Consider the following 23,711-nt stretch of genomic DNA (forward strand, 5'->3'; position numbering starts at 1 on the left):
ATCCACAGATCCCACTAGCAAAAACTCAGCCCTACGAAGTTTCACCTGTCCATAACTCTCATCTCTTGGAATGCAGAAGAACTGAGAGCAAGCAGCAACTTGCTGTATTATGGCTGGAATTTCTCAGCTAGCTCAGGCCTCAACGTTCCTTTTTGCACAAGGTCAATTGTGCAGAACTAACTGCCTCCACATCCTTTAAAACTCTTCCCCGCACATAGATACTTACCAGAAAGCAAGTCAATCACCTCTGTGACACATTGTGAAATGAGTCAAAGCCAAACTTGGGCAAAACAATTCTAACCAAACAGGCCCGTCTAACCAAGAGAGCAATAAAGTTTGTCTGCACAGTAATATCCATTCAGGCATGGTGGGGAAAAAAAATAAAAATACAACACCAGACAAAAGCATAATAAAATGCTTTGCACATCAGCAGAGGGTAAAATCTGGGCTTCATCAAACTCAGATCCCAGTGACTCATTCTTAACATGTGTTATATTGTTATACATCATAAAAAAAAATCTGAGTTAAAATAATGGTCTTAGATCCTATGGCAATTATGCTCATAACTGCAACACAAAATGCATAAAACATTTCAGTATTTTTTTTTTGGTTGAATATGCAAGACCATTGAAAAGACTGAAAATTCAAGGCTGTAAACACCCACATGCCTGTGGATGACTGCATAATGCTGCATATAAGAGAATGAGATTTAAACAGCCAATTTAACACCGAAAATTTCTTTTCTTTCTGAGTTACTGTAAAACACATTTCCTACTGTAGGTTTTGGATGTCTTCTCCCTTACCAATCTAAGTAAAAACGAGCAAAAAGTGCTAGCAAAAACAGAAAGAAGTTGGAGGTCCTAAGGAAAAGCACGAAGAGAAAACACAGAATGAAAAGTTTAGGCCAAAGGAAGCATGAAGGCTTGGCACTTGGCCATTACATAGTTTCCAAAAGTACATCAACACTCACCCGGCTATGAACAGGAGACACATGAAACTGTCTAGTAGCTGTAAACACTGAATTCACCACAACTTCTCTATCTCTACTAGGGTTGTAGGCATGCAGCATTTTAGCTCTGGGTAACCCCAGTAATCTAAAAAAGAGAAAGAAATTATTCACTTTATAAGAATAGGCAGTGTACAAAAAGCATCCAAACAAATCACACCAAAACATGTCGATATGAAAATTTCCCAGATACAATTATTCTTTGGAAAAATACCAAACAAGTTTTGCCCTTTAACTTACAAATATATAACACTGCAATGCAAGAGGTGCACATAGCCAAAGCTTACTTGGGTCACTCAGAGTTAGTTTGTTCTTGTTGGTTTTTGTTTTGTTCTTTTTTTTTTTTTTAAAATGAAACCTTTACTAAGCACAAAGCTTTCAATAAGAAAGTTCAAATAACCGAAGTCTTTTTTTGTTTTGTCAGCTAAAACAATGATCTCTTACGGCTTGTGAGTTAGCTAATGCATCTTAAAACCAGCAGCTTACATATACATCTTCTGAAACATTCCTTTAACTCACAAGGGTACAGTGTTTCTGTTTTGGTTATTGACAGAAGACAAATCATCATTTTAAAATGTTGGGGTTTTTGTTTTGCTTGTTTGTTTGTTTGTTTTTTCTTAGAAGAAAACTAAATATCTCAAGTAATCTACCAGTATGTTTTGCCTTGGGTATTCTGGATTTTACTTTTGAAAGCTAAAGGTAGCAACAAGCTCTTCCCCCTCTAGAAAGGCAACTTTCCAAGAAAGGAACAACCAGCATGAGGAACTGATTTAACACACATGCAGAATCACCTGAGAAGGCCCTTCTCTTCAGTATCTACCCAGAATGCGTTACAGTTCCCAGTTCCTTTTTCCTCCTTTCTAAAACTACATTAATTTTCATTTACCAAGTGCCTCAAGGTACAAAACGATTCCAACTCCGTGGCAATTACTTACTATTTCTCTTTTTTTCAGAGGATGGAATGATCTCAGCTAATAATCTTCACCCAAACACAGCCCAACAGAGTTGTTCCTCCCCACTTAATTATTAATTGAAGTAACAATAACGCAAGACACTTACTGCATTCCAAAATGCAGGACTGAAGGGTGAAAATGTAAGGCCTTCCCATTTGGAGGCATCTTTGCTGAGAAGCTGAAAAAATAAGAAAAGAAGACAATTAATATTTAGTGCACATGATACTATACGCAGCAGGGAAAGAAGACATTACAGGCTGCAGGTCCTTGTATTCCTAAATATGCCGTTTCCAAACCTTTTCATACATTCTTCTCTCTGTCTTAACAATGACCTTTGACGAAGGTTTCTGTACAATAGCACATGTTGGAAAGCTCACGCTAATAAAAGCACAGCTTGATAAGCATTTCACTCGAGATGCAATGCTGTCTTGAACAACCTCCCTTCCTTGAAGGTGTCCCCTCAGTCATACTGATTCACCTGGTTACAAGGGTGTGTAGGAAGCCATGGAGAAGTCATTTAAGAGAGTCCTGAGGAATGAAAATTATGTCAGCACGGAGCAGATCACCCCGTCTAGTCTACCTGGCATTCAGACAAGCACTTGTACTAGCAGAGCTGAGAGATGCACAGGTAGAAAAGCAAATAGCAGCTTGTGAAAAACTGACATCAAAGGAAGTGCTTGCCTAGCTGGCTTTAACACAAAAGCCAACTCATTCCTTATAAGCAGAACAGAATAAGAAAGAGCGTGGAAACATACACATCATCATCTTTCCTTTGCCCTAGGAACATTTACAATGAAGTTCCCATCGGTTCTAGCACATTGTTAGCTTATTTCAACATGAGCCGAGATGCCCTTAATGTAGACAGAAATCCCAGGGCACCTTCACCACTTTCTCAATTAAAACGTGTTCTCCACAAGCCTAAACAGCCGTAGTGGTGGAAAAACAAGCCCAGCACTTGCTCGTTACAGCTACATACCCAGCGCACCATGCTGTTGAAAACCTCCCCAGAAGCAGTCGGAACCAGGCTCATCACTGCTGGGCGATGCCAATAAGCATCCTAGCAAGGGCAAGTCTGAGGCGGGAGGGAAGGATTGTGGTCTCATTTGTTATCCAGCTGCTTTGCGTAACATGCGGTAGTGCAGTTAATTGGGTCCCAATTTAAAAATGCAGTTCTGTAACATTACACCTTTTATATATTAAAGCACCTACATAATTCTGTTGTTATAGCCCGAACCAATACAGCCATCATAATTTATTACCAATCAGGGAAAATCAGGTTTATTACTATGAAACCCACAACTTTTATGACAACATTTCTCAGAGTAGGGAGTCAACTCCCTTGCCGTTGTAGTGGGAGAAATGTGATACACCCAGGTAGTGTTTCTGGGGAATTGCTGGAAAATAATGTAAGAGCAAATTATGCAGAACTATGAAGTCGGAGTGCATGACTGAATCTCCTTCCAACCACCCCCAGCCAGCTCCTGCCCTGCTCCCACAGCATCTAGCACCTTCCAGGCATCCAAAAGTCATCCTCCAGGACATACCCAGAAGGAAAGTCTGAACACTGCTGTAAACATAAATAAATCAAAATTGCCACTAAAATAAAAGTCCCTGACATTTGAGAGAAAGCACGTTTCTTACAGGTACTTAAATATATATATTTAAATGCATATATATATCAAAATAAAAGCTAAGCCATACAGCATATGTATATAGTATCACCTTGAACCTCCTCATCACTTTTCTTAGGTTTTTAGCACCCTGAAGATACTACTGAGATATCTTCTCACACCTGAAAAACCTCTGCTAAGAAGCACAAGAAGCCGAATACTCCTCTGTGCCAATTTGTGTAATCATCAGCAGCTCTCTAAGACTTACTAATCTGTCTTCTGGGGAATTCAGGCAGCAACAGCCTTTCTCTGCCTCTCCATCTACGCAACAGGCACCCAGCGCTTTGGGGATGCAGGAGACTGCATTTCACTGAGTTCGGGAGAACAAGGACGTGACATAGCAGTGGTTCTTCAAAATGCGCTAGGTTGCTGTTCAGCCAACAACCACAGCCAGCCCTCTAGCCACAAAACAGGAAAAGCCCCATGAGAGCAGCAGCAGGGATCCCAGCGCCGGCACCCCATTCATTCTGGAGAAGGCAGCCTGGACCCAGGAGGTCCAGCTAACAAACTCCACAGGCTCTGAGCTGGCTTCTGCACACCACCATGGAGGTAATTTCTTCCACAAAAGCTGGGAGCAGTCCTGGATCCAGCCTCACCCCTACCACACAGTGTCCCTGCAGGGAAGAGCTCAGCTCCAAGCAGACAAGCACTCTTCTTACAGAAGAGAGCCATCCCTACACGGAGCTACCGAGCATCTCCACACACTGCTCCCCAGCAGCCCCGGGGATGGGACCCTGGCTACACGACAGCCAGCTTCTGCTCTGCACCCCACGAGAGCTGCTGAAGTGCTCCAAGCCCCAGCCTGGCCCCGAAAGCAGAACAGCCACATTCCTGCGGCGCTGTGCTCATAACCCTGCCCAGTGGCCAGCTCCAGGGCGTCTGCAGCGCTTATCAGCAGCTGGAAGCTGTGCCAGAACCTAACTTGAGAGCTGAGTTTACTCGACGGCAGGACTCACAGAAAGAGAAATCTACCGTTTTCCAGCTCCGATTTATTTTTTTTTTCCCTTCCCCAAGGGAGAAAACAACAGATTTGAATAGGAGTAATGGGCAGGGGGCCATTCTGCCCTCCACACCCAAGTCACCAATATGCATTTTAAAGCCGACCGTAATGAAGAGAAAGGGACAGGAGTTCTTGTCCCTTGAAAGGGACAGGAGTGAGGTTCTCCAACGTGTTAGTGGTCTCTCAAAGCCAGCTAGAGGCTGGCACAACACCCTTCTGCATCCCCGCCTTTCCAGCTCAATGCAACGCATCCAGACCTCTGCAGGGGAACTCACACAGAAGTTGAGTTTCAAAGGCAATTTATTAAGATGCTTAGAAGTTGAAGTCACTTTTAAAATAGAACATTTAAAGAACCTCATCTCACAAATGGATTCACCTTAAGTTATGCCAAAAAAGCTCTCTTTTGGCTGCAGACTACATGCCCAAAAAAGTACACGGGACATTTCACGAGAACGTTACAGCCCTGGGAAAGACCCACAAATATCAGCCTAGGAATGGAAGTCTTGAAACAACAAATGTGGAGCAAAAAGTCCCCTTTGCAGAGGAGAAAGCCTGGTTTCCATCTCCTCCATTGCCATCTCCAGGCAGCCAGCACCACGCTGAGCAGTCTGTCTAGCACAGCTCAGCTCCACACTCCACTTCGGGGCATCTCTCAGTTTTTTTCAGGCTCACCACCTGAACACCAGCTTCTACATGATACATTTTGACAGAATGGGCCAATTCTAAAATTTCAGGGGACATTTTTAAGCTCAAGTGAATGAAACTGAAGGGAAATGGGAGGAAAATGAAAGAGCGAAGGGAATTTCTGGCAACTGCTTTGGCACTTGAGCAGTTTCCGCTAGGTTTGTACTCATCTTTGTATCAAAGAAGTAGTTTAGTTGCCTCCATCACCACTGACAATTCAATATCCTTCCTCCTCCTCTGGCTAGCCCAACCTCACCACACGAATTGAAAACGCCGACAGCCTGAATCATCAATCTCCAAAGGAAAGAAGAAGAGCTGAAGGGATGGGGAGGTGGGCAAGGGACCAGCACAGTCACCCAGGGCAGATGGAAAGAGGCAGGCACTCTCCTCGGCGGAAGAAGAGGGTGGACCCGAGAGGTGCACCTCTTTATAGCAGTATTACTCACACTTCACAGGCCAAAAACAGAACAAAAGTGCTTACCCCCTAAAAATGCAAACAAAAGCCCAAACCTACTCTGAACAAGTTGTTTCTTTTTAGAAAACTTCAAAAACTGAGTTAATCCTTCTGACTATATATACACACGTATATAACAACCCAGCAATCCACAGAATAAACAGCAGCTAAGCAGAAGTGCATAGAATTTTACCCCAATGTCTCATTTTCTTCCATCAGCTCCTCCAAACCTTCCTTGGGCCCTTGTTTCTTTGATTACTTCAGATTACCTTAGGAACCACATTATCTGATGATTCATAAAGCAACATCTGTAGATGGAATAATCATAACCGTTACTTAGTGAACTTTCCCCATCCTTCCTTTTTGTGCCCTTTGTTGACAGCATATGGAGAAAAAACAAAGGAGGCAGGGCATTTTATTGTTGTTTTTTTTCCTTTGTGGTTTTCTTGGGAACAGCAGGCAAAAGGACTGGATTTTTAACATGCAAGAGGTCCTTTTAAGTGACTCTGCTAAAGTAGAATTATGCTGTTTTTTATTGATAACAATAAAATCCAACTTTTTACGTTTGGCATTTTGGCACTTCATGTGTTCCATGTATGAATACTAATGAACCCACAGAGTGAGGCTTTGAGATACAAAAGCATATACGTGCTGTATAGGAAAGCACCATTTTTATATGTAAACTGAAGCAAAGAAACAAAATTCAAAAATCTCATTCACTCTAGACTATACCTGATAAACAAAAAGACTAAGAGGAGATTGACACATATGGAAACAACCGAGCCCAAATACTTTCAGTAGTGCTGACTACAGCTGATGGGAAGAGATTGTGTTGACAAATGAATAAATTGTTAAGGGAGAATTAACACAGATACAGAAACAGATCCCAGCAGCTGCTGAACCAAAGTCTTCCGCAAAGACTTTGTCTGTCAGGTCACCTAGCTCCTCTTTTCCTCTTTTCTCTTTTACATTTATCATCAAGCCAACGCTCTTAAAAAAAAAAAAAAAAAAAAGCACCTGGAACATTTCTAACTATGGGGTGGTTTTTTTTGTTTGTTTGTTTTTTTGCAACCACCGAACTTACCATCTTTCCTAATGGCAGAAAAAAACACCAGAAAACCCATCTGCCCTGCTACAACCCTACCAGGCTCACAGGCAAGGTCCTCTGCAGGCTGCGGCACCTGGAGCAGCGCTGCTCCCGCCTGGCTCCCCATGTCCTCACCACCATGTGCTCTTCTCAGCACCCCAAAAATCACGGGTTATTTATTTTTGTAAATGAAATAATGCCTAGCAGGTAAAAGAACAAACATGTGAGCTTTAAGCACTGAGAACCTAGAAGGCGAAACAGCCTCCGCTATTCTTAGTGCTGCATTGTTTAGGGAAGAGGGGGAGGACTGACTCACTGCTTCTGAATGCTTGGGGACAGGCAATTTGTCGTCAGGATTCCTTTATATACGCTTTACAAGAGCGCTGTGCTGTCTCTGGAAGACGGGTGGTGGTCTTGTTGTTCTCTGAGCTACCCCACGGACGTCAGGGACCGACTTCAGAGCGCGGAAGGCAGGAAGGGCCAAAATGGCATCACCCATCAAAAAACATTGTGTGCAGGCCTGCTATTTCACCTATCTTGGCTAAAAATAGGAAAGGGGAGCTAAACCAAAATAAATCAGTGGGATGGACAAGACAACTTCTCTCCAAAAACAAACCCCATGATTTACAGCCACGAGTCATGACTTAAGGGGACAGACAGGTCAAAACTTTTTCTTGGTGTTTTTCTAAAGTTGGCAAAACAGCATAGAGCCAGAAGTTGCAATCTGGCTTATTTTAGAAGGTACTGAGGTAAAAGAGGTAGGTAAGCCTAGAGAAACATGAGAGACACCAGCCGCTCCTCACTACTGCCAAGCAGCCCCTACGCACAGTCTCCACTCCTCCAGCCTCCGGTTCCCACTGCCATTCGTGGTTCTTCTGGGTAACCTTTGCTCACCTTCCTGTGAAATCCTGCAATAATGTTTATAGAAGCTCTTAGCAGAACAGCTAGCCAAGCCAGTGCTGCTTTATTTTCACTTATTACAAAACCACAACTGTATCAAATTTGTAAAGATCAAGCTCATAGGATCTGACGGTAAAGAGCTTACAAAGTCTCATTTCTCAACAGGATGCGAATGTAAGGACACAAATCTGTTTATTCTCCCTGTCCTCACACCCAAACAGACTCCTTGAAAAACGTCCAAAAAAGTTAAATGCAGGCCATGATAAAAATCAGAATAAGACCTGTGAAGAATTTTAACAGAGAAGATGAGCAGTTAGACATGAAATCTTATAATGAATATCTTGGTGAAAAGAAAAGGCTTTCTTCTCCAGATGTCTGTGCGGTTTATATTTTAGCAGCAGCAGCACAATAAAGCGTGTTTAACAACAGAATGGAATTATTCTCTCCCATAAATCAATCCTCAACTTCAGAAATAAATGAAACCTGTACTAAATTAAGAAATGAGTTTACAATGACTTCAGTTCACTTGAAATTGTTTTCTGAAACCTCTTCTTTCAAAATCCTTCAGCCACCCAGATTTCAAGCAACAACCGAAGCTCTCTAGAGATGGTCCAGAGGGAGCTTGTGTCTTTCAGGCATCTTGGACAATTGCTTCAACAACTAAATAAGAGCAGAGATTCTGGAAAAGGCAGAGTGGTGCTGCCGAGAGCATTAGCAATGCTTCAGAGCTACTTCATTAAGCTTGGCTTTCCAATTGCTTTTAAAAACAAAGGGCACAAAATCCTGAAAGCCCCAAGCTCAGCTCACGGAGACCACCACATAGGTTCCTGCACAACACGGGTCACTCCAGCATGTAGTCAGGGAATCAGGCATAAAAATCAGGTATTCATGTACCTGTGGGGCCTAAACTGAACCTGAAACTACTCGTGGACACACACACAAGAAGATGTTTTGTTTCAGCCAGGTCAAGAACTATCTGAAGTTATTTGTTTTGGATGAGCAGACTGGGCCCACTTGTTCAAAACACACATCAAACACTTTCCTCTGAAGCATCTCCGTCACCGCCAGCAAAGCCCGAGCATCCTGGCAGGCAGAAGGCCTACCTTCATGCTCCTTTTTTCTTCTTACAATGAAATAATTGCTTGTTCATTTTGCAATACTTCAGAAAGCGATCTTTAAGTACCTAAGAGGATGGTAACTGCTCTGAAATAAAGCCTTTAATTTACCTTCTTTCCACATTTTCTTAAGTTAAGAAAACAACAACAAAAAAAGAGTCACTTGCCTAATGAAACAAAAACTTAAGCTCCCTTAGAAGCCCAGGCATTCTTGACGTTTTATCCTGAATTACCAGGTCCTGGAATTCAGAGGTTATGAGAAAATGCTGTATTTCAGTTCCGTTTAAAGAATGCTTCTAGCCCATGAGTATGTGAAATAAAAACACAAATCCCAAAGGCACAAGGCAGTTCATATGTGTGTGTTGTTTTTTTTTAAACCTCAGAGCTTTTTAGCCATATCCACTCTCCCTCTCTTCCTCCCCCAAGTAATTTGCTTACCCTGCAGTTGCCAAATCCTCCAAAATCGTAGAACTGCCTGCACAACCCTGGTTTGTTCTTCAGAGCCTGACATTAAGCTCACAAACCATTTCTAAGATGCTAACTTGTGTTCATCTGATTTAATGAAAAACTATTAAGGAAGACAAACCTGAATTCACCCTGGTCTACTTTAGAGGCATAAATAAATGTCTTTCTGAAGAAGGCTGACCACTCGCAACCCAAAACTGTTTCAACAGGAGCTACAGGACTCTGTGCCTCTGAAAAAAACACGGATTATCCCAGCTCCTACCTAGAGCCTCCAAACTAAAAAAGAAACATTTTAAAGCCAAGATGCATTGCTCACAGTCTTTTTCAGACATCTGAAAACACAGCAAGAGAGAAAAAGAGTACACAGAAACACCTAGCAAAAAGAGAAGGCTTGTACAATGCCAGGACAGCACCTTCTCAGGCTAAAAGCCGAGCCACTCTAGCTGCAAGTCTTGCACTGGAAATACCGTGACATTTAAATGGCTGCTCCCTACCCAGTTTTCAAAGCATTTCACTGGAAGCAAACAAACTACACAGCACACCCCTGTGAAGGAGGTAGAACAAAAGATTCTCAAAAAAGGTAAAAGGTCGACCACATGCTCACCTACCTCGTACCTAAGGGCAGCATATTTCTTCCCGCACACTTCTGCACACCAGGTAGGCTAAATAATAAATTCTGCCCTTACAACACTGAAACCATGGCAGATTTTAGTGGCAAACACTGCTTTTAAGCATCATCCTGTACAAACGTAATTAGGCATCTAATGAAGACAGAGAATCAAGAAAAAGAAAGTACTGATTCTATGACACCTGCCTTAATTAATTTGCTTTAAAATACCAATGAACTCATTTTCTCTTCCTGCAGAGAGTGTCTACGAGGGAAGAAAAGATGCTGAAATTCAAAACTGAAAATTAAGGAGGGACCATGAACAGTACAGAAGGAAGAGGTCCCAGTCCAGCCTTTGAATGTATCAACTGCAATTCCAATTTTACTGAGTAATTAATTTTATCAAGCACATAATCTCACTCAAAAATCTCCCTAGGTGCAACAGCAAAGGGCCAATTTCTGTCAATTCAGCAGCAACACCACTTAAAGTGTTTCACTTTCATGTGTAAGGGCGCTGCAGTATTTATCCCATGTAGCAACACATCTCTCTCTGGTCTGAGAGAATGGGGGAGGTTATTGACAGGAAATACAATGGGGCTGCAAAGCTCAGAGTAATAGGAAGTTACATTCTTGTTAAATATCATTGCACCCAACCATTTCCTTTTTCTATTTACAGCTGCAGCCAAAAATTTCCATCTTGACAGAAACCATTTCAAGTTAGAATAGTTCAGCAAAATGCATGAAAGAGCTCTGTGCTATCTGATAAGCTTGACCTGCTTAATATTTAAGAGTGATAATCTTCCTGCAGTAGCCGTCTCTTGCTGTTTCTTCATTAATTCGAGCATTTTAGTTTCTTCTCATAATGAACGAGCACAATCCTTTAAGACAGCTAAGGTTTGCATGGCAGACCTTAAGGCGCATAAGAAATTTTCACGCTGCATCTGGTAAGCACTAAAAATCCCCTCCCCTTTTTTCTCCCCATGAAGCAGAAAAAGAACATCAACTAAAAAGGGAAACTAAGCAACTACAAGCAAGCGCGGACCCAAGATTTAAGAAATAAACATAATTTCTAAAAAATCTGGGTTTGATTTATTGCCTTTGGTCTGGACAATGCAACTGATACCACCTGCCCCTGAAAAGCAGCCATGGAAAAGTCAGCAGGATGAGATGCCATATAAAGCTGCAAAATCCAGCTTTGACACCCAAGTGGAAAACATCAGCCTGGACTGCACGTCTCCTATCTTTCATGAATTACAGCCCAAATATTTAAGCAAAAAGTATAAACTTTAAGCCAGATAGCTTCAAATGCTACTACTGGGGAAAAAACAAACACTACACCGTTTAGATGGATTAGGCAGCAAACATTTACAAACTCCTAGGACACTGAGCAGTCCTCATAGAAAACAAATACAGGCACCTCTTTCAAAACCCTTTCACCATGCTTTTGCTAGAGTAACGCACCAAGCCCAGCTCTCTGTGCTATGTTAATTTCAGTTTCATAAGGGAAAAGTTATAGCTGCTAGTGATTGCCTGGCTTATTAAAATCTTAATTTTCTCTGCCAGCAGAGGAAACTTCATGCAAGACTTCCTCAGGCATGTGCAAGCTATCCAGAACTTCAACAACATACACGAGTTCCCTAAGAATATCTGATTTTTTGTCACCAAATAGCATTTTCACAAGCTGTATTACATGACTGTGGAAATACAATTTAAAAGAGAAAGAAATTAAAAGGGAAAGGCTACACTATTCTTAAAGGTACTTTAAGCACGGTGCCGCAGAGTGAAATTGCGATTACACAATCCTCCTCCACTCACAGCAGGCTCCAGCAGCAGCTGAAAATGCCGCTCCCCCACCCCATGGTCACTACAAAACCTCACTGGGGAGAAAAGTGAAAGATAAGCATGAGCCAGTAACCAGACCGCAACATGGAAAAAGTAGCTTCATCCCAAAATCACCACCTCTCCATCTCCCAGAGCATCATTCTGTTCTTGTGACGTGTTATATCTTCGCTTCTCTCTCCTTCTTCTGGTGCCACTTGACAAAGCTTTTTGTTCTGGTGCAGCAACCTACCGGATTTTACAGCATCTGACAGAAGCACTGCATGATATTACTTATCATGCTTGATATGTATTTTCTCCAGCAACACTGATTTTCTTCTCATGAAGCACCTTTTAAAATTTCATTAGTGAAAAAAAAAAATGCAGACTACTTTTAATGTTCATTCATATTTTATTAACTGATTGCACTATGCAATTTCATCTTCATCCGTACGCTTCAATGCTCCAGTCATCTATACCTACCATCAAATTAAAAGCTTCTGCTTTCCAGCTCCCCGTATAAGACTCCAATTACACTTCCAAGTACATACACCCCCTTCTGCGGACAGAAAAAGGGGAATCCTCCACAGCGTCAGATCATTTCCACATTTTGACCTAAAGCAAAGAAGCCACTGCAGCGGCAGGGCACCACGCAGACAGCCTGCAGAATTCCCCTAGATGCAACCTTTTGAAATACCCAGCTTGCTGGTCTGTCTTGTGTCACTCAGCGCTCGCGGTCATGGCATAGAAAATGGAAAGACAGTGGCGTGATTTAGTGCTATTAATAAAAGGAAGCACTCTCAACAGCATATTGGTGACCTACTCCTAAGTACTAATAAATATTTATACTTTATTAGATTATGTTGTTAAAAAAAAAAACATACAATATGAAAAACAACTACACCAGTAAATCCAAATTAGCAAAAAAATGGTCACTACTAGGATCAGTAATTACAATGCTTATTGCAGGAATTATCAGGTCCTTAACAAAACATCTGGGATGCGTTGAAGTCAACACACAGCACATACTCTGGGCCAGCTTCTTCTGATGTATAAAATGATGCAACACTCTACTAAGAAGGAAAGCAGAACTATACGAAATGCACCCCGTTTCACAGGTTTATTAATGAAACATCTACCACCAAAAATCTCAGCTATGGTATAGCTGGTACATCAACCTCTGGAGCTCTGATGTCCAGCAACGGGCACCTTGAGCCTTTAAGCTAACATTCGCTTCCTACAGTACAACTAAAAATGAGCTGGGAAAAAAAACAGCAGGAAGTCAGCTTTTGGTACTTTGTATCAGTTCAAAAAATATATATTGCAATCAAGTACTATATTAAGACCTCACCTCCCCCCCCCCCCCCCCCAGATTCTAGTATTTCCTCCTTTATTTCAAAGCCAAGAAGCTAATCAGAGTTCACAGAGTTCAAATGTCAGCCCATCGCTTTTAACTCCTTATGGTCAGCAAGAAGAAAGGGAAAAGGAGCAAGCCTCAGAAAGCACAGCTTTTTTTTTTTTTTTTTTTTGTCTCTAAGGACAAAGAATCAGTAAAGCTATTCTTAACGTCTTAATGATCCTCAAAAACCAGAAATTTGCTTCAAGTGAAAGAAAGGATGTGCTTCGCTGCTGCACACTCCACAAATTAATCTATTTAATATGGAGCTTCTCAAGCTCCCTGCGTCAGGAAAAGCTGCTATCTGACAGACCATGGCCTTCCCTGCGGCGTGAAGATGTATTTAACATGCTCGGCTGTGCTCCTCTCACTGCTCCTTTCTCTGCAAGGTGGCAGGGATGTGAACATCCCTGGCCCAGCTGGGAACCCACACCTGAGCACATGCCCACAGCAGGCAGCAGGGCTCGATGCAGGGGGCCTGGAAGTCCGAGGGACCCGTAGCATTTGACCTGTTATTATGACCACTTTGAGAAGAGAACGAAAGCAAATGCATTCAACCTCTAACAGGCTTCTTCCTGTCACTCAGCAGTGATACTGTATGCTAAAAAAGTTTGGTTTTGTTCACAACGCACCCACCAAAACGCAGCCCGCCGCTTCAGTGACCAGAAAGCATTCACTGTGTACAAGAAGGGGGAGGAAAAAAAAATCTGTGCAAGACTGAAAGCATGGGGATGGCAGTGGGGGGTGGTGGTGTTTGTTTTAGAGTGGCTACAAGCATCTGCAGGATCAGGCACGTTATCCCAGCAACACTGGGACCACTGACAAAGGGCAGAAATGCCTCCTTTTCAAAAGAAGAGTTTAAATGCTCCAGAAAGTAGGTCACCAATAGGCCAAAGAAATACCTAAGCAGGCAGCAGGCACCTCATGGGTTGCAGGCAGCAGGCTTGCAGCAAAGGACGTGAATGAAAGAGAGCACACCAAGACAGAAATGGGACAATAGCTATTGAAGAAAGGCAGTTAATAGCAACAAAGCACGTAAAGCACGGGTCAAGGAGTCGGTCAAGTACAGGCCCTTCAACTCCCCACCCTCCTCCAGTTGCCAGGAATCAAGATTTAGACACAAAACAGAGATGCACATGGCACGCAGCACTAGCAGGCAAGCAGGCACAAAACCAGAAAGGGCTCAGTAAAGCCACAAAATGAAAAGGAGCTGCAAAACGTGGTCTACATGACTATTACATGACTACTCATTTCCTAAGGGCAGTGCAATGCTTTTCATTGTTCCAACCCCAGAAAAAAAAAAAAAAAAAAAAAAAAAAAAAACAGGAATTACACATTTATGCTTATAAGGTTAACGCATTCGTTATCTCTTTGTTTAGGTCTTTACCATTTATTGGTGCTATGTTTATTGCAGAGACCTTAATTGTAAAATGCCACGCCACAGCTTCAGTCAGTGCGACAATGCAATTCAACATAAAAAACATCTGTAGACACAAGGTAAGAGGTGACCTATGATGATGCTCATGAGGTCCAACTTGTACCTTGTGTAGTAACCTACACGGAGGGCACACACAGCCGGGAAGTTGCACACTTTTGACTGCCAGAGAGGGGAGGCTCGATTCAGCTTTGCACGGACTCACACTCGTTGTATGTGAACAGCAGTGGTTACACATGGTACAAACAGTTATGAATCAGTCACTCCCTTTTTTTTTTTTCATTTCACTTCCCCTTTGCTGTTGTCTACCTTTCCTTTAATCACCAGATTGCTATCTGCTGTTGTTGTGCCTTATCATTTTGTCTATCACTTCAGATAAGCTAACCTTCATCTTTCCCCTTCCTACCAGTATCTTCATTCACTAGACATTTTTTCAGTAATTTTCTTTTTTCTTTTCTTGGTGTTTTTGTGATTTTTGTTGTTCTGTTCTGTCTTTGCAGGGTCTTTTTCCCCTACGCAACCTTCGCCACCATTTCTTCTGTCACAATGCCCATCTTTCCAGCAATCACCCCCTGATGCTTCCCCCGCTGCTGAACTCCAGGCTCACCATCACATCTGAGCAGCTTCCGGAGGTGCACTAGAAGCAGGACATCTCACCAGCACCACGTGCGATCTGCTCGTGGCCCAGCCCTTCCTGAGCTGTGCAGCCATGCGTGGACGGCAGCCTCCTGCTTCTGCACGGTTCTGCCTCAGCGAGCGAGCCAGCTGCTCCGAGCCCCAGCCGGAGGCTGTGGGACAAGGAGCTTCTGCAGAAAGAAGGAGCCAAGTGGGCAGGACAGGCTCGCTGGGCCAGTCAGAAATGCTGAGGGTTCGGAAAAATTGCTGTAACCTCACCTGGCTTCTTGTCCTGTCCTGCAAGGGGAAACCACACGGGACAGTGGCAGGCAGGCAGGCTCCACCAGGATGGGAGCAGAGCACTCCCTCACCTCGGGCTCTGAAATTGGGAAACCTGTCCCTCCCACCTCCCTCCGCAGGCATGGGAAAAACAGGCCTCTCCACAGGCACCTCAAAGAAGCTGAATTAAACCTCTTCCCCCACACACACTACAGAAGGAGCCAGAGGAGACCAGCCTTCCACCACCTCAAGCTTTGTCCCCGGTCGGTGCCCAAGGCGGGCATTTCACCACCGCTGAGATCACCTACCCGTGGTGTGGACACGTCCTGCCTCTTCCTCAGTGTCAGCTCCAGGTCATGTGGGGGGTGAACCTTGCCTGTTCTTGCATTGTTTTGATTTTATTTTTTTTTATCCTGACTGGTGCAACCTGGTCACCATAACGCCTTCTACGCTGACCTGCTCTCAAGCAGCAGATGGGCAATGCCACAACAGCACTGTAAGTGAATGGGACACCACACTATCATCAGTGGCAGCAATACCACTGTGTCCTGGGGCCCCTGTAACACAGCAGATTTCCCCCATCAGCCACTACTTGGCTGTCACCTCCTTGCAGCCCCACAGGTTCTGGCACCGGCTCCCCTCCAGCAACTCCCTGAAGAGGGACAGGGCTGCTGCACCTCAGGGTTTGCACCTCCTGGGTCATTCATGATGCTGAGTGGTATTTATTAACACTGATAGCACTGCTGCTCCAAAACACTGGGGATCTGTGGCACTGCATGAAGTGAGCTGCTAAGGCCCTGCTCCAGCCACTGCTGCTTCAGGCCCAGGGGCAGGGGCTGATGCCCGGCTGCACCAAAAATGTCCCAGCCGCTGGGCCACAGCTTCAGCAGGACCCTAATTTCACTCTGGGTGAAAGCACAAACCTTTTACATTTCAGATGTTTGTAATACATAGTCTTTGTGGACTGTTCTACTTCTCAAGCAGAGAGTAAACAGCTTCACATGGCAATTTCTGCGTTAATCCCAGAAAAGACAAGCCAGCCCTTCAGAACAACATCCAGCGTCCACAGCTCCAGAATTCCTCCAAAGTACATCTTCACAGCCTAAGCACTGCCTCAGCAGCAACACTCAGGCAAGTATAATTACTTTAAACTTTAGAATCACTGCTTTTATCTTCTGCCATACATAACCATTTTTTAATGAATTACAGCAATTTACCCTTGAATAAAACTGTCGTATCACATCAAATAATTGCCTAACAGAACCCAACCAGTTTTGCCTTCTATCCTGCAGCTCTCTCAGGCTTCAGCCCCGTTGTGCAACGACAGCTGATAACACCACAGCATATGCAAGGATGGCCTCCAAACCAAGCAAGACGTGCACGCAGACCCGACCTGTCTGTAGGACGCCCTGTCTGAGACAGATGAGGGATTAGCAGCTTCTACAAGGAAGCTGTTGAGGACGTGGTGCACTTCGTTGCTCTGAGTATAGCGGGCTGGACACAGAACAGACAGCAGGTCCGAGCCTTGAGAAGCGTGCACAAGCACATTGTCAGCTGGTTGGGGAAACTGCACCTTTTGTCCAAGAGCACCACGGCTATGGAGTTAAAACAGCGCAGTACAGAGGAACCTCGAGACCTTGGACACCACACAGAGGATCCTCCTCACAAATAGTACAAAAACAAGAGCACATCTGTTTTTTCTCTCTCTGCAGTGCTAAACACATCGCACTAAGACCACTGGCTCGGAGTCAAGGAAGTCTCCACAGCTGCTCATTGTTCCAGGGGTATTCCCCACGGCAAAGCACCATGCTGCTCATTTGTGGACCCACGTCCCAAATGCCTAGGGATGGTGTTCAAGCCCATACAGTTGTGTGCATATGGCCTAAAATTTGCTTTGATACGTGACTGCCAAACCTGTTTTCATTCTTGCTAGTATGAAGCAAACACCTACAGCCCTAGCACTGCAGGAATTGCCCGATCCCACCAAACCCACGTATTGCCTGTGGAGGAGCTCTTCAGAAGTGCTCACCAGGGCAGGAGGCACCGGCGGAAGGAATATGCCAGGTGGCAAATTTATGGCTTAATTCTGAGAAGCAAAAGTTGCAGAAACAATTGAAGCAGCTTCACAAGGAAGGTCGAGACCTCAACGCACCAACAAACTTTAAAGACATCAGGCACTAACATTTGGATCCTCTGCTTGCCAAACACTGTCAGCTCTGAACAAATCCTGCAGGAGTTGACAACAGATGTTCCAAGTGGCTCAAACCTGGTCCCTAAAGCTACTAGAAGTCTAAGGCTCTTTATTAAAAACAACTCCACTTCAAACCTTCTTGCAAGAGGGAGAAGAACCCCAGTAAATCGGGGGGGGGGGGGGGGAGGTGGAGGGGGAACTGCAGTGTAAAAACATGACAGCATTCAGAGTACACAGAGAGGAATAAAGAGCAGTAAAATAAGACTTAACTTTCCACTAGATTACATATCAGCATTCACGCATGACTTAAAAAAAGCTGGGAAAGTCCCACTCAGAAGATAAATATACATGTGCTACCAACAAGACAGATAGTAGCAGAGACTTAGATAAGCAGAATAGAAACTGCTCACTTTTTACTTTGTTTTATCCACTTTGTGAAGCTGAGGCTGCCTATCCATTCTAATTCAAAGGTAACTTATTTTCATCATTGCTGAGATACCTGACAAACGGATTACCCTTCAGTCTCTCAAAGAAAACAACCAGGTGCCAGAGAGAAATACTAGAACAATGGACAGCCATATATGAACTAAATAATGCTTTACATACACAGAAGAAATACCAAAAATTCACGTCAGATCAATTTTAACTTAAGGTCAATTTTTCTTCTTTACATATACCACTTGGTTTCTGGAAGTCTTCCCAAGTAGAGTGAAGTTGGTGAAATTATCATTCCATCGACGTACAAGCCTCTCCAAAGTCCAGATCAGCTTCAAATTTTAGGAATGCAAATGAACTGACATCATGCACAAAGAAGGCTCAGCTACATGATTGCAAGTGTCATCATCAGCCATCATCCCATCATCTGAAAGAACAGTTTCTAAACAAGCTAGGCTTACAAAATAGAGCTGTTTATTTCTCGTGTTTCCTGAAGCAGCAATGCTGTTGTGAACAAGTATTTAACATAACTTTTTCTTTCTCACAAAGTTCGACCTCTAACCCAAACACAAGAAAATCAAGAACCAGGAGAAAGACACCCTGAGCTTTCAACTGCACTGAATGGTTTGCATTATTTTCACTTTCTCCTTTCTACGTCCAAGCCCTTACAGCTTCTTCATGCGTCTTCACAGGGTGTTTTTTTTTTTTTACTGTAAAAGTCAGTTTTTACAGGCAGTAACAAAACCCATTATTTTGCACTTCACATTTCTTAATTTTGATGTCTGTGGATTTCAGGTATATGGGCGGGTTAGATAGGAAACTGCTGACTACTGGTTCACTGGGTACTGCAGCAGATGCCTTGTACTAGACAGGGAGCTGTCAGAAGTCAAGAGGTTTGCAAACAACAAAAAAAAACGAGGGCTCTCGCTATCCTCTTGGAGAGCACTGCTCTATTTTGAATTCTCAGCACAAAACTTCAAGGCGATAGGTTCTCACTGAGAAATTATTGTGTTTAAAGCTTATATAAAGCCCATTTGTTCTACAGAAAACAAGCTCTGCAGAGTGTACAAAAAAATGGTTGGCCTTGTCTAATTGCATTTCCATTGTACCTTCTACAACTTATCAGGACAAAAAAAATGCAGCATTATTTATACATCGCTTTGGAGAGAGAGAGAAGCAGCAACCATTGACACAGCCTGGCTTTGCTCTCCAGCTTCCATACCTCAGGCAGCAGGCTGGACATATCTAAATTGTGAGCCCCTCAGGGGACAAGACAGGCAGCTAAATTAATCACGCTGCCCCCACACTTCTCCTTGGCGCTTACCTGATGAAAGCACGCTCTTGCACACAAAGCAAGTATTTGCAGTGAGTACTCAGAGTCCTGCAAAAGCACCAACACACATCACCGCCACATGCAAATACCGTATCTGATAGACTTGTCCTGCCCCTGACACGGACAGGACTGCTTTGTCCCATCAGGAAGGGGGAGCTGGCTGTCCCTCAACAGCCACCACAACAAAAGAAGTCTCTGCCCTAAGCAGCTGCCAAAGAAAGTGGATCAAAACTAACATGAAGACAACACAACTGAAACAGTTCAGAACTCAGGCCTGAATTTATAACCAAGACTGAACCGAAAGCAGTAGTGATGACATTTGTTTTGATTTCCTGTCCATGTTTCTACCTACATTAGCGTGGCAAACACCAAAATGACCGGAAAGGCTCCTTCACCCGATTGCTTCCAAGTCACCACCTGGACCCACAGCCAGGGTGTAAACTCTGCTTTCCCAGGGCACATTTCCTATTCAAATTGAAATACGTCAGTGTTACAAGCTGGGCTGTATCACCTCTGACTCTCCAGGAAGATGGGAGGAAGGTAACAGCGCTGCCCGCTAACACTTCACCACACTGCTTCGGAGACACTCCAGGTAACCCCACATTCAACTTACTGAAATCAAGCCCACATGCTGGCCCTGATGATTCACGAGTGGATTGTTTGCAAACTCCCAAAAGCCAACAAGCTGCTTTATTTTTTCTACTCTGGAATGATTTGCCAAATCTGTAACAGCAGGAAAAATAAGACTCCACATGCTTATGGGGTGTCAATTTTCAGATTGCTGACAATGGGCTATTATTCCAAATGTCCATCTTTTAACTGCATAATGCTAAGATTAAAATTACTCAGAATTAAGCCCTCTTAAGGAGAACTGAACAGCAGCTATTAGGGAAGCAAACCTTATTTAGAAATAATAAATTTATAGATATAAAGCTAAATCTTTTGCGGCCCACTGCCCACAAATCAAAAGGATTATCTTGAGATTAACACTCATGTGAAGTTCATTATTAGTGTATTAAAATGTAAAAGCAGAAGGATAAGAAGAGAGTTCCTACCCTGAAGTAGGTGTATTACAGAAGTAGCATGCTTGGGCGAAGGTGACACAGAGATTACGATTGAGACAATGACAAACGTGCCACAGCAGCTGTTTGCTTTCGCTATTTTTTCCCCCCCTCTCTAAACACACGGTGCCCTTACGTCCCTTTCTCCAAAAGCAGGCAGGTTAAGCTGGACAAGAAGGACATCTGGGTACCAGGCTGACTTATGGAGTGCTCACAAAGATCACACATTTGGAGAGGACTCTTGTCCCAACACACAGGCTATGCATAGCTTAGCCAAAAAAAAAAAAAAAAACAAAAAAAAACAAAAAAAAACACCCATCCAGGCAGCAGGAAGAAAGAGGAAGACAGGACAGAGGAGACTGCAGAAGCAAGCCAAGAGGTCAGGTCCAGAGCCTGGATGAGGAATGGGGCTTGCCAAAAAACCCGCTCTCCTTGGGAGGAGCGCGGTGGTGATGCTGTCCCCTGGGGGAGCGCAGCCTCCACACACAGCTCTGGTTCAGAGGTCCAGCACAGCCAGAGGAAGAGCCCAAGCAAGGAGCGTTGTGCACGTTTGCAGCTGACACTGCTGCAGGAAGAACAGCCTCTGGCAGCCCCCACACCACACGCACCCTTCTGCCACGGCTGCAAAGGGAAGCGGAGAACAATCCCAGGCTGATGTTAACCTTGCAAAAGCTAAAGCAAAGAAGTGCTTTGAATCCAGAGGCGTCTTGTGATCCGATGTGTAGAGCTGCACAAGGTAGGGGACAGTACAGGGAAAACAGAGAGGGCAAGACAGCCTCTTTCTCTTGCTCTGCAGGCTTGGGACTGCAACCATTTCAGGCATGGCCTGGACAGGAACTAAGAGAAGCAAGAAACGCTGTCATAGTAAGATATGCAAAAGATCTGTGGAAGAGACAGAAAGCCAGAAAGTGGGAAGAGAAAATGAGGAAGAAATTAAGAGAATGAGAGAAAGAAAGAAAGAGATGGGTCACCACAATGTGAAACCCGGTTCATTTCTCCGTTTCAAATGGGTCATTACAGGCAAGAAAGTTTCCTCCAGCAGCACAAATACAGCTTCTTCAGAAATACTGATCTCTGTGCAAACAATAACCTCACAGCCCCAGCTGGGAGGAGACCATCACTGCCAGAGCAGAAACGGGGAGAGAGACAGCCTGCATGGCTTCTCAAAGCAGCATAAACCATATGAAAGCACAAGTGTTAATTCTCAATTGCTAAACCAAGACTGCCTTCATTTCTCAAAGTCAAATTGCCACCCGTAGATGGGGAAGTCCCCTCTAGGTCAGTGTACAACCTAATGTATAGGTCAAGCTCTCACTGTCCTGATGACGGGCATCTTTCAGGTCACGAGGGCTCACAACAACAGGCTCAAATTCATACCCCACCAGTTTTTGGTTCAAGTTCAAAGAGACAATGCACGTTTGAGATGTATGGCAGCGTACTGCGGCAGTGTGTCAAAGACAAATTGAACCTGGTGATGCATCACCTTTAAAACACTCCAGTGAGGGTCAAAAAGGAGCCGTGCCGCAGACAGGAGTTTGACAGATCTTTGCAAGATGCAGCAGGAGTGCCTCATCTGCCTCTAGCTCCAGCTCTGAAGCAGCCGTGGCATCAGCTCCTCAGCCTGGTCTGAAACAGCGCAGCTGCCCGGCTGCTGCTCTCATTTCAGAAATGTTTGAAAGTGACTCTGAAGTAAATAAATAAATGGGTAGCTGACTCATTTGCTAGCACACAGCACTGGCATGCAATGAAGTGGGGGAAAAAAAGCAGGTCTTTTACTCCCTGTGTCAGCAGACAAGCAACACAATTGCAAAAGGAGCGGCATTTTGGAAGAAGCAATGCACATAAGGAGCGCAGCTGTCCCTAACAGCACGTAATGCAAAGTTCATCAAGGCAAAGTTCATCAGTGAATGAATTACAACACATAAATCAGAGATAAAAAGATTAAAGAAACAAGAGTTCAGTATGCCACCCTGGCCATGCCTGGCAGAAGTCTAACAGAGTAGGAATAATGCTGATAGCTCCTTCCAAAACCCTTTGTTTCTTCATCTACAAGAGATCCCTTAACTTTGTCAACCTTCCAACAAGTTTCCCCAACAAGCCTTTTTTATTCCAGCTTCAAGTTATCCCCCTCAGTCCCTACAGGGAACCCAAACATTAAAGGTAGATGCATGCATCTCATTTCCACTCCCTGACTTCTACATTCATTTCTTTATGAAAGAATAATTTTTTTAAGTTTTATCCAATAGAGCTTAAAAAATGACGGTCCCCTGGTGATTTGGTGAAGTTGTAAGATACAACAGCAGTGACATATCAATTAAACACAAAAGTTAGCAAATACCAAAAGTATTTTTGGTGCAATTCAGTGAGAACACCCATGCTATGCATACTGTACAAGTGTGTTATTTTACGCAATGGCAACTAAAAAGCCTTTTCCCAAGAAGACGTATCTTTATACATATATACAGACATATACGTGAATAGACACGGATGTGTACATACACATGCACGGATGCCTGATTCTTTCTAAAAAGTTCAAAATAATTTAAAATGTAATAAAAGCAATTCTCGGTATTACGAGATAGGACCAAGCATGTATGCCAGGAAAAGTCTTCCCCTACACAAAGTATTTGAAAAATTAGTTGCAGGGGTAAATTTAATGACAATCTAAATGATTAGTGCTACTTGGTACAAGCCTAGGTTGAAAACACTGCTTTAGGATGGTGCCTTTTGAACAGTTTAGCATCATACACTGACATTCCCAAATGACTTTTCAGCTTTTCCTTCTGAAACAATTTCTCAATGGATACTAATTTTAATAAAAAAATGTTTAAAAAGCAAATGCCACACAAAATAATGTTTTGTTTACATCTCGACATTTGTTTTGATTCAAAAGCTTTTTTTTTTTTTTTCCCCCTTTTCAGTAAGAAGTAGAACAGAAAAAATAGGGTTGATCCTAAGCTATTTTTCAAACTTTATTTTCCCGAGTCAGCCACCACCAAAGCTAGTTATCTGGCTCACAAGCTTAATACCAGCCCCGTGCCATTACTTTCCAAGAACTGGACTGTCATATTATGGCACTAAGATCACAGGCTTTTTTGAAGGATGAGTCACACACAAGTTTTTGGCTTTCCAAAGTGACTTAACAGACAGCCCTCAGTGCCAGACTCATCTGCGCCTCTCGACTGCAGAAGGGATGAAGTTGTGGCC

At 43.5% G+C, this 23,711-nt stretch overlaps 1 protein-coding gene across 5 annotated transcripts in view; it reads right to left on the bottom strand.

The window, feature by feature from the left end:
• Nucleotides 1-23,711, bottom strand: part of TMEM131L (transmembrane 131 like) — a 77,738-nt gene that overhangs the window by 42,717 nt on the left and 11,310 nt on the right. For all 5 annotated transcript variants that reach the window (XR_005265401.2, XM_027456642.3, XM_027456639.3 and 2 more), the window contains exons 4-5: nucleotides 2,066-2,137; nucleotides 971-1,094 (exon numbers count right to left, since the gene is read on the bottom strand). Coding sequence is in view for 4 of the 5 variants with exons in the window: in XM_027456642.3 (XP_027312443.1) it covers nucleotides 971-1,094; nucleotides 2,066-2,137 (196 nt within the window). In the remaining variant the exon portion in view is untranslated. The remainder of the gene's footprint in view (nucleotides 1-970; nucleotides 1,095-2,065; nucleotides 2,138-23,711) is intronic.

This window comes from Anas platyrhynchos, chromosome 4, assembly GCF_047663525.1.
Source record: "Anas platyrhynchos isolate ZD024472 breed Pekin duck chromosome 4, IASCAAS_PekinDuck_T2T, whole genome shotgun sequence".
In the NCBI taxonomy this organism is placed as follows: Eukaryota; Metazoa; Chordata; class Aves; order Anseriformes; family Anatidae; genus Anas; species Anas platyrhynchos.